This window comes from Crocuta crocuta, unplaced genomic scaffold, assembly GCF_008692635.1.
Source record: "Crocuta crocuta isolate KB4526 unplaced genomic scaffold, BGI_CrCroc_1.0 scaffold31, whole genome shotgun sequence".
Classification (NCBI taxonomy): Eukaryota; Metazoa; Chordata; class Mammalia; order Carnivora; family Hyaenidae; genus Crocuta; species Crocuta crocuta.
In genome coordinates this window covers 3,485,487-3,501,574 of record NW_027528362.1, presented here as the reverse complement: position 1 = coordinate 3,501,574, position 16,088 = coordinate 3,485,487, and the positions used below count along the sequence as shown (strand labels likewise).

Sequence of the window (16,088 nt, the reverse complement as noted above, 5' to 3'; positions counted from 1 at the left end):
AGGCAGACACAGCTAGTGGTGTGTGAGTCTGGTTTTCTGGTGTTTCTCCCCAACGCACGGCAGGATTCCCCCTCCCCTCCCTCTGGAAGTTAGGTGTGGCCAGGGGGCTTGTGTGCCTCAGTGAAATAGGACTGACGGTGACCCGGCGCCCGATCTCCGCTCTTTCCCTCTGTTGCTGGGAGGACATGGTTAGCACCCTGCTTCTCGGCCTCAGCATGATCTCGGGGAAACCGTTCTGACTGCCGAGGACCCTGGGAAGAACCTCTTTCTGGATGTTCCCTTAGCGCCCAGAGCTCCCTGCCGCTGGGGTCTCCGCAGACGTCTTGGGGGCCCCCCGTCCCTGCCTGCTTTGCCAGAAGCAAGGGGCTTGTCACCGCTGTGTCCCTAGCTAGCTCTGCAAGTTCAGCATAGCGCAGACACTCACCGCGGATGAGCTGTCGGGAAGCAAGAATCCCTGTCCCCTTAAAGGTCCTTCTAGCTGGACCAAGAAACAAATCGACGTGAGACTGAAAGTCAGATCCAACAGGCGTAACGCACGGGGATCCACAGACGTGGAAACTCCAAAGAGGCAAAATGTCATTCTGAACAAGGACAAGGGGCAAAGGTTTGGGATTTCAGAGGCAAGGAAGAAGTTTCACAGGGCGATGAGAAGAGCAGATGTTTGGTAAGTAGACGTTCGATGGGTCACTCAGATAAAATTTATCTCTGCTAATAACCCTTATTCTGGGAAAGGCCCTAAATTCACCTTCCTCCATGTGGTTAAGGGAAGAACAAAGTTTCTTTTGGGCCACAGGGTCTCAAGCGCCTACGGCTCAAAGTAATCTACACGCCGAGTGGCACATTTAAGGTGGAGGGTCTGTCCTGTGCCTCTCAGTGACTGAGGGCGTTATTTAAGTGTCTGAAGTGAGATCAATGATTAAATGGATAAAAAAAGAAACAACTACATCCGTACCGATCTTTTTCCTTCTTAACATTTAAAAACAAAAGGAAAAAANCCCCCGAGAGCAGCCGAACCCCCTCTCCCACGCTGGCTGTACCTGGAACGAAACCACACCGGGCCTCTCTGCTTACGCCTGGGGCTGAAGACGCTCATGGAACATAGATGTGCAAACCACAGAGATGAGATAGGGGCCAGCTCTGCCTTCCCTGGGCAGGCACAGATTGGGTCAGAAATCAGTGCCCGGGGAAGCTGCTCTAACAGGAAAGATACCAGGATGGTTGCCAGGCGGGGACGTCACCAGCCACTGTGGTGGCGGCCCCACCTGCCCTAGGAAGAGCAACACCAGCTTCGTCAGATCTGGGTGACACTGTCCCCTGGCCACCTCCCTCCAGCCCCAGCCAGCTACAACCTCCTCGTGATGGAACCTGTCAGAAACACCTGACCTTCGACGCAATTTGCCTTGTGTGGCCGTGGACAAATCACTTAACTTCTCTGAACCTCATTTTCCTCATCTATAAAATGGGGATTATAATGCCTCTTTGTGGACAAAGGGAGGCATATATAAGCGTAGCTAAGCGTGACGGACATAAAGGAGGTTTTCAGTCAAGGACGCGACTATTGTTACTGCTGTTGCCGCTGGTTTCCTGGGCCTGAGTGAGCAGAGAGGCCGCCGTGCTCCGTTCAGGGCCGGGTGGGACATGACAAGCGGGTTACAAGGAAAGAGGCTTACTGGGGGCACCTCCCTGGCTCAGCTGGTAGAGCAGGTGACTCTTGACCTCGGGGTTGTAGGTTTGAGTCCCACATTGGGTCTAGCGTTTACTTTAAAAAATAAAATCTTAGAAACAAAACAAAACAGGAGTGCCTGGGTGGCTCGGTTGAGCATCTGACTCGATTTCAGCTCAGCTCATGTTTTTGAGCCCCCGTCGGGCTCTGTGCGAAGAGCACGGGGCTTGCTTGGGATTGTCTCTCTCTCTTTATAAATAAATAAACTTAAAAAAAAAAAACTTGAAAAAACAAAACAAAAAACAAGTAAAGAGGCTTCTCAAGCCATCAGAAGAAGAAATCAGGGCAGTCAGTGGGTCCAAGGCAGACCTTAGGTCCAAATCCCAACCTTTGGGGAACAGTATTTGCTGAGTCTTCCTGTGTTTGGTCCTGAGGGGAAGTAGGGCTTAGGGAAAAAAGGGCTCTGCCTTGCAAGGGGGAGACCCAAAGAGGAACCAAGTGCCAAGCGTTCAAGTCCTGCCTGGATGCAGAAGCTGGGAGGTTTGGGGGGGGGGGGGGACGACGACGACGACACACCAGTGCCTCTTTCCCCATCTGGAAGACAAAAGTGCTACACTAGATCAAAGGCTCTCCACCTTACCGTGTGCCAGGACCTCTCGGGTGGAGCCTAAATACCCTTCTCAGAGTAATAGTTTTAAATGCATGAAGTAAAATATAGAAAATTACCCCCCCAAAAAACCCAGTTCATATTAAAACACAGTTAAGAAAATGTTAAAAAAAAAAATGGGGCGCCTGGGTGGCTCAGTGGGTTGAGTTTCCGACTTCAGCTCAGGTCATGATCTCGCAGTCCATGAGTTCGAGCCCCAGGTCCGGCTCTGTGCTGACCGCTCAGAGCCTGGAGCCTGCTTCCGATTTTGTGTCTCCTCTCTCTGCCCCTCCCCAGCTCTCCCTCTCTCTGTCTCTCTCAAACATAAACAATAACAAAAAGAAAATATTAAAAAACACGTAGTCGAGCCCCTGCCCCTCACTAACACCTGCACCACCTCTAGCTTGCTCAGCTCCAGCCGAAGAAGTGGGGGGAGGGGGNGAAGCCGCGGGCCAGAGGGCGCCCTCTCCTGGAGGGTGGCGGAACCGCATCGTTTGGGGCTCTCGGGAAGCAGCACGTGACCGGAAGGCCGCGCCGCTGCGAACTGCGTTTCCGGCGCCGAGAGCTCAGAGCGGCTCCGCGCTGCCGGGAGCGCCGCGCTGGCCCCTGGCGGGAGGCGGGTGCGGCGCACGTCGAACGTGTAGCGGTTACGCCAGCGCACGTCCGGCCAGCGTGCCACATGGGTGGGGGGCGTGCTTACACATCCACCGGGATGGAAACCGTTTCATTCTTTAAAAAAAAAAAATTTTTTTTCCCTTCTTCTTCCTGTTACTGGGAGTTCTGAACATTAGATATTTTTTTCCCCGTGGGGTCAAAGGGTACCTAAGTTTATGACTGAAAGTAGAAAAATAGGGGACAGAAATCAGGTGTTGGAAGTTTTTTCCATTTCCGTTTGTGTGTGATTTTTTTTAAAGTTTATTTATTTTGAGAGAAAGAGAGAAAGCACATGTGCATGTGGAAGGAGGGGAGGGGCAGAGAGAGAGAGAGAGAGAGAATCCCAAGTAGGCTCCACAGTCAGTGCAGGGCCCCACAGGGGGCTCGAACTCACCAACCGTGAGATAATGACCTGAGCAGAAATCAAGAGTGGGATGCTTAACCCACTGAGCCGCCAGGCACCCCAATTTGTGTGTGAATTAAAACAAATTTNCTCTCTCTCTCTCTCTCTCTCCTAGAAATAAAAATATTAAAAAAAAACCAAATTTTTAAAATGTCTATTTTTGAGAGAGACAGAGTGCGAGTGGGGGGAGGGGCAGAGGGAGAGGGAGACACAGAATTCAGAGCAGCCTCCAGGCTCTGAGCTGCCAGCACAGAGCTGGACATGGGGCTGGAACTCACAAACTGAGATCATGACCTGAGCTGAGGTCGGACCGTAGCTGACTGAACCCCCAGACACCCTGATTTGTATGTGAATTTTTAATATAAATGTGGAGACGGAAAGCATTTATGCGAGTCAGAATGTTTCAGTGAACACGGATCGGCAGGTCAACTTTATAACAGTGATAAACCTGTTAAGATTTTCTGGACAATGCCAGCATTTGGATTTTTTTTTAACATGTAAATTTCCTATTGCCAGCAACTAAGTGGTGCTTGTGGCATTTTTTAAATACAATTTGTAAAAATGTTTTATTTCTGAGAGAGAGAGAGGCAGCGTGAGCAGGGGAGGGTCAGAGAGGGAGACACAGAATCTGAAGCAGGTTCCAGGCTCTGAGCTGTCAGCACAGAGCCCGACGTGGGGCTCAAACCCACGATCTGTGAGATCATGACCTGAGCCGAAGTTGGACGCTTAACCGACTGAGCCAGCCAGGCGCCCCACGTGTAATTCCTTATTAACTAGTAACGACTGTATTTTCTAAGTAGTGATGAGTGTACATCATAGTTTGAAATACCTGAATAGTCTGTAATGGGCTGAGAAGATCCCTGATTTCTATCAGTGATGCAGTCACGGGGACACGTCACAGCGCCGTGGGTGGCTGCCCACGCATTGCAGTCCCACCCTAGTGAAAGCACAGCTGTCTTTGTTTCCCATCCAGGTTCACAGATGTCCCGAGTTCTGGCCCCCGTGGACTAGATGGTGTTCCTGGTACCTTCCACTCTAAGCAGCCTGTTTTGATAAGGTTTTGGGGTGATGGTGGGGCTCGGAGCTGATGGCCAAGAAAGAATTCTTGAAGACATCTTTGGTGCAAAAAGGTGATTTTATTAAAGCACAGGGACAGGACAGGAAGGGCCGCGCTGGGTTGGTGTAGAGTGACTGGTTATACACTCCGGACTTGGAGGCGGAAACTTAAAAGTGAAGTTTCCGAAGAGACTTTCATATGCTGAAGACTCACAGATTCCCGGAGGCCTAGCTATTGTCAAGCTGAGGTTGTTTTTCCCTCTAGCAAAGCATTAGCATTAGGACGGCGGGGGCTTCCTGGAGAACTGTTAGACTCTGTATTTGCTTCAAGGATTTGTTCCTGGGCTGCAGTTTATGAGGAAATGTAATTTTATCTGCCGTTTCCTTCTTGGCTTTGTTCCCCCATCGCTCTGGAGCGGTGATGGTGGGGCTCCAGGAAACGGGGTGTGTTGCTTTCGGGAGATTAGGCTGTGGATAAGATTGCCTTTTTCTTGTCATTTACTAAGATATATGTGAACTGATGGAGAGGCTATCGGTTTAACTGTTTTCTGTCTTTTCCTCTGTCCTTGGGCAGCCAGGAGGAATATCTCACACATCCCATCTCGTGTGTGTGTGTGTGTGTGTGTGTGTGTGCGCGTGCCCGTGCCAGCTTGTACCCGGCCCTCAGCGTGCCTTAAGCTCCCTCATCAGCTTGGATACAACAGCCTGCTGCAGGCCTTACCCCTAGGTTGCTGGCTGGCAGGCACCCGCCCCCTCCCCCCACAAGAAACAATTGGACGACAGCCCGAAGACAACGGGAAATCCAGGACACTGTACAGGCGATCGTCACGGGATGGGGAAGTGAAGGGAGAGGGTGGCTGATGAGGGAGCGTGGGGCAAGCTGAGGGCACAGTGCAGGCTAACAGCACCGCCCTCCCAGGCGGAATACGTGTGATATTCCTTGGACGCTCCCGGCTACCTGCGAACAAAGGAAAGGGGTTTAATTGCTGGCCATGGCGTTGTGGGAAACTAAGGCAAATGAAAAATCAAATTCCCTTACTGCCTACAGCCCATTGACAAGTCTTTGAGGCTGGCAGAGTGACCTCCCTCTAGGAGCGGCAGCTGCTCAGATGATGACGCTTTGCTGGGGGCAAAAGGGAATCGGTTTAACATTGTCCCAACCTTGAGGATCTTGTAAGTCTACTTCCTTTATCTCAACTGCCGCAAGATACGTGCTGGAAATCCTACTCCAAGTTTATAGCCACCCCCCCTGCCCCCGCCATGTGCATCTGAAGGGTCTCATGACTGAGGTTTTATTAAATGGTAATACATGGCGTTTCCCTAGCAACAGCTGGAAACTTTGCTTCCAAAATTCCTTAGAGACCTTCGCTCTTCCTAACCCCCTCCAACCTGAGGTTATATAATCGGTTACTCGCCATGACCCCAGTGCAGCTCTTCCTGCCCACGGGTCCTGTCTCCATGCCTTGATAAAATCACCTTTTTGCACCAAAGCCGTCTACAAGAATCCTTCCTTGGCTCTTGGCTCCAGACCACCCCACCATCCCCCTAAAACGTCATCAGTGGGGGCTGCTGCTTAGACAAGCAGGAGAGAGGCCGGGCACTCATGGGGGATCAGATTCCAGGCCAAGCGTGTGTGAAGCGACTGGTCCGTGTGTTTGTAAGGCCCAGTGAGGGCCGCCACACAATCCCAATCTCACGTACCCACGAAGGCGACCAGAATGTGGTACCCAGATGCGCCACCGTGGCAGAAGGATTACTTTGGGTTGAAGGCGATTAATAGAACAAACAGAGGGAAAAGGCTCTCTGCCCCCACCCCCACCCCCATCTATCTCCGAGCAGGACACAAATCTCCATTTATAAAGGTGTTTCGTTCTCCACACCGGGGAGAGAATTGCTCAGATCCTGGAGCCCGCAGAGTTTTCTCTGCCTGACAGAACTCACCGAACAGGCCTCATCTCTCATTCCTTTCTCTGCACATTTACCTCCCCTGTCCTCTGCCTTGTCAGCCCCCCCCCCCCCCCGCTTTTGTGAAAGTGCCTTCTCAACTCTTAGGTCTAACTCCTTCTTTGGGTTCTCGCCCCGCTACCTGCTACTTGTAGATGAAGGCTCCCACGCCTTGTAAAATGATTAACATCAAATGAAATGTGTATCCCTTTTCTGTTAATCTGGTTCTTTGTTGGTTTAATCAGCAGAGCCCGGGGAGGGTGCAGGATGGCTTTTCCTCCCCCGGCTCCTACAGTGCTCCACCCTGCCTGGCTCCCAGTTGGCACTCAGCTTATGCTTTTTAAAAAAAAATGTTTATTTATTTATTTTGAGAGAGAGAGAGAGAGGGAGAGAGAGAGGGAGAATCCCAAGCAGCTTCCGTGCTGCTAGTGCGGAGCCTGAATTGGGGCTCGAACCCACAAACCATGAGATCATCACGTGAGCCGAAATCAAGAGTCAGACCCTTACCCGACTGAGCCACCCAGTGGGGCCCGCCAGCATATGCTTATTGAATGAATCCTGAATGAACAACAGTGCGGGAGATATTTCATACTGTGTTGCCCTTCTTAGGCCTTCTAGGTCCTTTTACCAGGAGAATCCTAAGTTCTTGAGGACACGGAGAAAGTTCTCCTAGGGCTCATGATCTGTGTATCTGTCAGGCACTTCTGGAAACTGCCTTAGCTCTTCCTTCTGGGGGCGGAGAGGGGAAGTTTCTGGTGAAAGTTTCTGGTAAGATAAGGCTTCTTTACGCAAGTTCTCTCCAACAGATCAGGAGATTTGGGGGACATGTTTTGGGGCCCAATCTCTACATGGGAAAAATTGGGTCCCGTGGCCTTTGTTGGTAGGAGGCCAGGTAGGGGAGCCCGTTGACCCACATTCTAGACTGGGGGAAACCCACGCACGTGGGTTGTCATGCGGGAGCCACAGGGGTCTGGGGCCAAATGCCTCAGGCTGGGCTGGGGGGCCCCCCGCAGGGTGTTCGGAGAAAGCCTCAGGGACGATGCACACAGTGCCATCCCTGTGGCGATAATTTAGGAGTGAGGCACAGTCATAACCAAACGATAGGTTTGATGCCTCATTTACTAGACAGCTGTGCGGTGAGGAAAACCATTCTCTGGAAATGGAAGAAAAGAGCGGTGGCAAGGGACGCCTGGCCTGGCCCTGCTGGGGGACTTCCCGGCTTCATGTGATCCTCGGGTCCTGCCCCTGCTGCTGCTGCTGTAGCCCTCGGGGCGCTGCCTCCCAGGGCTACAAATTCGGCTTTCAGCTCCATCAAAGCAACTGCCGGGGTCACAAACCCAGGAAATCCCGGCAAGGCCGCCCTCCTGCCACTTTCCGAGGCTGAGTGTGTTCTTGCCCCCAGACGGCACTTCTTGTGTCCCCCAGCTCATCACTCCCAGGCAGGAGGGAGAACGGTGGCCGCTTCTGAATTTCCTGACTCTGGTGGCTCGAGAGTCACGAGCATGGCTTAAATCCCAGCCGGTGGGGGGCACAGAAATGGGGCAGGACGGGAACTGGCTTCCCAGGGCGACTTCCCTCGCCTCCCTCCTTCTCAGCAGCCGCGGCGGGTACATCCTGTGCAGGAAGATCACCTTGTCTGACGCCCTTGGGTTTGGTGTGTGTGTGTTTTCCCCTTTGTTTCTTCTTTTTCAGCAGGGGTGGGTGAAGGGAGGTGGAGCGTGGAGTCGCGTGCGGTGACCTGAGTCAATTCTGCAGGGCGGAGAGGGCACCCCTCGCTGCTTGGGAAGGTGGCTGGGCCCCGGACCCGGCTCTGTAGGGCTCCCTGTGTGCTGGCCTTGGTGACCAGGTAAGTTGACCAGAGGTGACTCTTCTCAGAGCGTGAGGAAGGCGCTGGGCTCCGAGAGAAAGGCTCGGGTTGTAGCTGCTCGTCTCCATGTCTTTCTGCTCTGCGAGCAGCGGGCCGGCATCCCTACGGCCCCCGGCCCAGCAGTGGGACCCTCGCCGTTTCTTGTCTGAGCGGAAGGACGGCTCAGGCCCGAAGGAATGAAGGCCAGCGTCACCTTCAAGTCACTGAGTGCAACCTGTTGACGAGACCGAGTTGCCTCCCCTGGGCCAGGCCTGGGGGGTGACCCTCTGGAAGCCCTTTACATAACTCTCCCCTGTGGTGGCACTAATTGATAATCCCTTAACGGGGCTGCACTTCACAATCACCCCTCTGTGCCTCTCAAAAGGCAAACACTTGTGAGAGGGAGATGCATTAGTAAGTTCACTGTAAGGCCTAACTGACCAGGATGGGGTCATCTCCTACACGCAGACGGGATGGGGTAGGAGGAATGGGGGTGCTTTGGGCCTGTGGGGGAGGACCCGTGGGGTGGGGGTGCCAGGTGCAGAGAGGGGCCCAGGGGCACACCTGTGGGCAGGTGTGGGCCCGCGTCCACATAGCACAGCCTGCCCCAGTTGGGCGATGGTGAGTTGGTGCCCACTGTGGGGCAGGAGTTCACGCTGAGGCCCGCAGCCGGCGCGGGGGGACGGGCGGGTCTGATCGCTGAGGCCCGCAGCCGGCGCGGGGGAACGGGCAGGTCTGATCGCTGAGGCCCGCAGCCGGCGCGGGGGGACGGGCGGGTCTGATCGCTGAGGCCCGCACCAGCTGCGGGGGGACGGGCAGGGTCTGATNGGGGGGACGGGCGGGTCTGATCGCTGAGGCCCGCACCAGCTGCGGGGGGACGGGCAGGTCTGATCGCCCTGGATTCACAGGAGGCACCTGCCTTCGGGGCGCGGATGTGCCTTCTCTGTGGGAGGGGAGCACAGGGCTCCGGCAGGGCCCAGAGCACTCCTTTTGTGCCGTAAGCCAGCGTAAGACGGGCAGAGGCCCGCGGTTACTGGCGATGCAGAGAGGTACAACCGAGGGGTGTCGGTCACTGTGAAAAGTGTACCTGAGAGTCGCCAGCCAGCAAATGCCACTGAAGCTCCAAGGGGAGGAGGTGGCACTTATTGGGCCTTACGGGGGAGGGACAGGGGCCCTCTAGGCTGAGGAACTCGAGCAGGCTGGGGGGAGCCCCCGGGCCTGTGTTGACGTGCCCTGGGGAAGAGGCCCGGGATATCGGGAAGGGCCTATCGGCTCAATTGCCACGGCTGCCTGTCCCCTCCCTGTGCCCTGTACGTCCGAAACAAACCGGGAAAGAGATGCGCGTCCCAAACATGCAGTGCATCAAACAGCATCTCTGCGGCTGGAGAAGTGACAGGGAGGCGAGTTGGCCTGAGGCTGGGACGCCCCTGGCGATGGCTCCCCTTGTCCTGCTCGGACTCTCCCACTTGCTCGGGGTGCACACAAGCCCCCTCCCCATAGCCCCCGCCTCACTCACGTGGCGGGAGGACAGAATCGTTCAGGGAAGGAATGGAAGTAAGACAAGAAAGAAGAGCCTGCCCTCTCGAGTGGGTGCCGGCAAGACTCCGGGAGGGCACACACAGGGCAGCGACTCCCGGGGTCACAGGGTTTGCCTGCCCGCCGCTGGGGTGCCCGGGTCATACTTCCCCATGGCATGTGTGAGTGTGAGTGTGTGAGAGACTGAGCGTGTGCATGAGCATGAGAGCAGGAGGGAGAGATGTGAGTGCATGTGTGAGTGAACGTGTGCGTGTGCGAGAGTGTGTGAGAGAACGTGTGTGTGTGCAAGTGCGCATGAGTGTGAGAGTACGTGGGGCCATGGGGCAGGAGGGAAGGAAAAACACCTTCTCCTCTTGCTTGCAGGGCTTTAGACCGCAGGCACAGGTGTGGCACAGATGCAGGTGCGGGGCAGGCACAGGTGTGGGGCACGCACAGGTGTGGGGCACGCACAGGTGTGGGGCACGCACAGGTGCGGCACAGGTGCGGGGCAGGTGCAGGTGTGGGGTAGACGCAGGTGTGGGGCAGGTGCAGGTGCGGCACAGGTGTGGGGCAGGCGCAGGTGTGGGGTAGGCGCAGGTGTGGGGCAGGTGCAGGTGCGGCACAGGTGCGCGGCAGGTGCAGGTGCGGGGCAGGCTCAGGTGTGGGGTAGGTGCAGGTGTGGGGCAGGTGCAAGTGTGACGCAGGCACGTGCCAGGGGTAGGCTGGCCTCTCTCAGGCCAGGCCGGAGGCCATCCTGGGGGCAGTTTCTCCCATGTCTCTGGGCAGATTAAAATCTCTGGATTCAGAGAATCAGAGTCAAGGGCTTCCCGTGGACTGTATTCAGAGCCTCAGGAAGGGCTGGGGCCATAAAGGGAGCTGCTCCTTTCTCTGCAGAGACCATGCTTAACTCTGAGCGAGAACTGAGTGCTCAGAGCTGGGCCAAGCGCTGCAGAGACCCTGCCAGTTCCTCATAGTTGTTACCCCTGCATGTTCCCTTCTCCTCCCCAAATGCAGCTCAGGGGCTAGAGGTGAGAGCAGGGGAGGCTCCGTCCTCAAACCCAGGCCCTGGCAAAGGTGGCTTCCGTAGTGCAATCCAAGAGGCACACGTCCTTTTATGCATTTCAGGCTTGTGGTGCTGGAGAAACAACTAATTTGCAAGGAGAAAGAACAAGATAAAACAAAGTAGCAGAAGGGGAATTGCATGGTTTCAAGGTTTATGATTGTACTGGTGATTTATCCAGTCCAACAGCAGAAAGAGAAGTATAAAGAATGCTGGCAATGGCTGCTTCTCCTCCTCCTCCCTCTCCTTCTGCATCTCCTTCTCCCTCTCTTTCTTTAGCAATTTTTACCTGTACACCTTATCTTTTCAACCAGACCATAAGGCTCAAGGCTCAAGTAGTAAAAACTTGATTTCTTGCATCTTCTGAATATAACCAGTAGCTGACACAGCACTTGGGAATTACTTGATAAAATTAAAAAGATGTTTACTTCATTTTTTTAGGGCGTCTAATCATCCATCTCTCAGTGTGATCATCTACCATCTTGAGACCCAGCCAGCCAGCCTTCTGAGATTCAAAGGGCTTTCAGTGCTCTTCTACCTTTCAGCCTGACTTTTCCTACTTTCCATTAGAATGGAGGCCCCTTCTCCATCTGCAGGCACTAGACAGAACCTTCTATGCCTAGGTTAAAATAAGCCACCTCCTACAGCAGGCTTCCCACCAGCCAGCCCCGAGGTGATCAAGGAGGGGACAGCTGTGTCCTGACACAAGCGAAATTTGGGGGGTCATGGCGTTGGTGCCCTTCGAGTCAGATGCTCAACATTCTCCAGCTGGGTCTCGGATCCTGGTTCTATGAGCTACTGTGGTCCTGGGGCCACCCACACGCCCTCTGCCACCTCAGCGCTTATGTGTGCACATGGGGATAGTCCCTCAGGCCCCACCCGCTACGCAGGGAGCTTTGGGTAGACCTGCCCCAGCTCTTACCGTCACGGTATAAAGATTAAAAGTTAAAGGATGATCAGAAGGCAGATAATAGAAATGTAGGTGTGCGCATCAAAGGCAAGGCTAAGTTAGCAGATTGGGGGAAACGGATTGGAGATAGGATATCATAAACTTTGTTTTAACGTTTATTCATTTTTGAGACACTGAGAGACAGAGCATGGGTGGGGGAGGGGCAGAGAGAGACACACACAGAATCCGAAGGAGGCGCCAGACTCTGGGCTGTCAGTACAGAGCCCGACGTGGGGCTCAAACCCATGGTCGGTGAGATCATGACCTGAGCTGAAGTCGGACGCTTAACTGACTGAGCCATCCAGGCCCCAATCATAAACATTTTTGACAGATAGTCCAATAGAAAAGGACAAAACATTCATACAGGCACCTCATAAAGAAAGTATAAACATAGCCAGTAAGCATGTGAGAGGCTGTTGAGCATCAGTCATCATTAGGGAAATGCTAATTAATACCACAAGAAAATACTCATACAGACCCACCAGAATGGTTCACCTGAAAAAGACTGCCAACACCAAGTGCTGGTGAAGACGAGGGGCTGCAGGAGCCCCCACACACTTTGGGGGGTGTGAAGAGCAGCTACTTTGACAAGCTATTTGCCAGGCCATACCAAAACCAAGCATGCACAGAACCAGGGACTGACCAGCGATATACTCCTAGCTGAGCACTAAGTAAAATGCAGATATGTGTTTCACCAAAGACACGTGAGAGAAGAGGAAGAGCAGACTTTTATATCAGGTCTGCAAACTGAAAACAATTTAGATGGTTCTCACAGTAGGATGGGCAAATCCGTGGTGGTGCATTCATACAAGGGAATATCTTACAGCAGTGAGAACAAGCTTCCACCGCAGCCAACAATATGGGTAAATCCCACAGGCTCATGTCGACTCAAGAAGGCTACCCATGTGTGAATACACATATACACAGTGTGTGATTTCACTGGTTTAAAGCTCAGAAGCAGGCACGCAACTGAGTTGTGAGTTTTTAATTTTATTATTAATTTGCTTTTAGAGAGAGAGCAAGCGAGAGCGAGAGCATGCGCAAGCAGGGGATTGGGGCAGAGGGAGAGAGAGAAAGAGAGAGAATCCCAAGCAGGCTCTACACTCAGCCCCACAACCCTGGGATCATGACCCGAGCCGAAATCAAAAGTCAGACGCTCAACCAAATGAGCCACCCAGGCGCCTCTGAGTTGTGATTTTAGAAGTGAGGACGGTAATTACCCTGGTGTGGAGGTAGATGACAGAGGGCACAAGGTGGGCTTTGGGGAGGCTGGTGAGGTATGTTTCTCAATCTGGGTGCTGATTCCACGGAGGTATTCACTTTGTGAAAATCCTCAAGCTGTCCTTTTATGATTTGTGCACACGTTTGTGCGTATATGTTGGCATTTTTATTTTTTATTTTTTTTATTTTTTTTAAAATTTATTTCTAGGAGAGAGAGAGAGAGAGACAGCGTGAGCAGGGGAGGGTCAGAGAGAGAGGGAGACGCAGACTCTGAAACAGGCTCCAGGCTCTGAGCTGGCAGTCAGCACAGAGCCCGACGTGGGGCTCGAACCCACGAACCGCGAGATCATGACCTAAGCGAAAGTCGGACGCTTAACCGACTAAGCCACCCAGGCGCCCCTATGGTGGCATTTTTAAATGGGTACAGATTCTTTGTCGTTCCTCCTATCGAGAGGTGGGAGCTATGTCCCCTTCTCTTGATTCTGAGTGGGCTTGTGACTTGCTTGTAACCAGTAGGAGGCGGGGGTGATGATGTAATTCTTCCGTGACCAGGTCAGAAAAGGTGTTGCAAAATACAGTGTATTAATAGAAAAATTGGGGTTCGGGAAGTCCAACAGATCAGGAAACGATTTCCATTGATAAAGATAGCACATTACTCACCGATCCCAAGCAAAGGGGAAAGGGCACATCATAGGGGACACAGGGGAAGTACTAGGGGCAGCGAGAAGACAGAGAGAGGTAGAAAGGTGGGCAAGAGCTGCTCGTGTGGTTTCTGCTGGAAAAAACCCACATGCGACTTTGGACCGACTAGTTTGGGTCATTTTGGGGGCTCTGGGACACGGGGCTGCCCTGCTCGTCTGGCATCTGGCCCTGTGGGTGATTCGGGCAGGTGGAGAGTGGCCCAGAGTGTGAGAGCCCGATAAAGGAGGTGATTGGGGTGTGACTGCGGACTGGGCGGTTTACACTTGAAAAGTACATCAAGGAATTGGCCGAGCCAGGAAGAGACAGTCCCTCAAGGGTCAGTGAGGCCCTAAGACGTGGAAGCGTCAGAATTTAGAAAATAGCAGAGGTGGTTAATACATGGAGCGCCTACCTCGTTTCTGGGATCCTTTTCAAGCCTAAGGCTGCTGTGAAAAAAAGGAAGTCACCTCCAGGCTGCTCTGCTGTGAGGAAGCCCCCGTCTCATGAGGCGTTCACATGCAGGAGCTTTAGTTGACGCCCCTTAGCTGAGGTGCCAGCCAAAAGCCAGCACCAACTGCCATTCATCTGAGTGAAGTCACCCCCAGAAGGTCCTAGGCTCTGGCGTCGAGTAACGCCCGGTTGTGACTCTTCTTCCCAGCTGAGGCTCCCAACATCGAGGAGTAGAGAAAAGCCATTTCTACTCTTTCCTGTTCAAATCCTGACTGTGAACATCATAAAGTGTTCTTTTTGATGCTACATTTTGGGGAGGGGGTAATATGGTACACAGAAATAGTAGTGGCACTGAGCCCAACGGGGGGCTCGAACCCACGAACCATGAAAACATGACCTGAGTCGGACACTTAACCACTGAGCCATCCAGGCGCCCCCAAAAAGTTTACCTAAAAAGAGATATTTTTCATTTGCATGTTGTTTCAGCAAATTTCTTATTACTACAGAGGCATAACCCCACAGATGCGATATGAGTTTTCTTTTTCTTCTTTTTTGTCTCCCCAAGGACCTCAGTGACATGACTTCCAGCATGACTAATCCAAGCAGCGCCCCCTACAATGCCAGCTCCTGCCTCCCTCACTTCCCGCCCCGGGCAGTCAGTGCGGCACTCTCTCTGTTCTACACGGCCCTCTGGGTCTTCAGTGCTCTGGGGGACATCCTTGCCCTGTGCCTTGCGTGTCAAAAGGGCAAGAAGATCAGCTCAACGGGTGTCTACTTGGTCCACCTGGCCGTGTCTGACCTGCTGATCACGCTGGCCCTGCCCGGAAGGGTCACTCACTACGCGCTGCACTTCAGCTGGCCTTTCGGCGAAGGGCTCTGCAGGCTGACGGCATTCATCCTCTACGTGAACACCTATGGGGGCGTCTACCTCATGACGTGTGTGAGCGTGGACCGTTTCGTAGCCGTGGTCCGCGCCCACCAGCGCCCCCAGCTCCGCAGCGCCGGCTGAGCGAGGCTCGTCTGTGTGGCTCTCTGGGCCCTGGCCTTGCTGCAGACGGCACCCCTGCTCTTCCTCCCCATGACCAAGCCGGTGGCCCGCGAGCTGACCTGCATGGAGTATGACCGCGTCGAGGGAATGCTCAGGCTGCCCCCCGTGGTCCTGGGGGCCTGCGCCGTAAGCTTCTGCGGGCCGGTGGGGATCATACTGTTTTGTTACGTGAGGATCACCCTGAAGCTGTGCAGGGCAGCCCGGGAAACTCTCTGATGAGCCAGAAAGGCCGCCACCGGAGGGCCTGCCTGCTCACCCCGGTGGTGCTGGTGGCCGTGCTCGTGTGTTCCAGTCCCTACCACCTCGGCGTCATCCAGTTCATGCTGAGGGGGACGCTCCGCCTGCCCTCCTGCCCCGAGCAGAGGGCTTTCAGACCGTCCCCTCAGCTCACCATGCCCCTCATGAACATGAACTGCGGCACTGACCCCATCATCTACTTCTTTGCCTCCACGCGGTGCAGGAAATGGCTCCTCGGCCTTTGGAAACTCAGAGTGTCAGCATCTTCCTCCTCCTCCCCCCAGGGAAAAGCTTCCTCAGAAACAAGAAGTATCAACCAGACTGGAGGCTCAGTGCCCTTAGCAGAGGATAAGGTCTAATGAGTCATTGGCTCCGAGACTTTATCCAGGGAGGGGTGCGGGACTGGGGGCCTGAAGCTTCTATAATTTGAGGGGTGGGTTCTTTAAGAAAAAGAATATGGGAGAATAAATGCAGAATTAGGTACAGAGTCTTGGACGGTAGGTGGGGGTCCCCAAAACTTGAACTTGTTAGCTTCATGATGCAACACCTCTAATGGATTGAAATAAAGAACAGGGGGGCTCCTGGGCCTCTGAAGGGGTGGGCGGGTGCTGTTTCTTCCTGGGGGGGAAAAGAGAATTTGCATAGTAAATGCAGAAAAGACCAAAAGAACAGGTTTCGAGTTTGCGACGAACAACAGTGCCCCTCCCTCCAAGAC

General features: G+C 53.7%; 1 protein-coding gene across 1 annotated transcript; it reads left to right on the top strand.

Moving 5' to 3' along the window:
• The first annotated feature begins 14,665 nt into the window (after positions 1 to 14,665).
• Positions 14,666 to 15,732, top strand: LOC144223317 (G-protein coupled receptor 183-like). Its single transcript, XM_077754017.1, is given in 2 exon segments — positions 14,666 to 15,145; positions 15,499 to 15,732. Coding segments are annotated over 2 exon segments (714 nt in total).
• Positions 15,733 to 16,088: the final 356 nt, after the last annotated feature.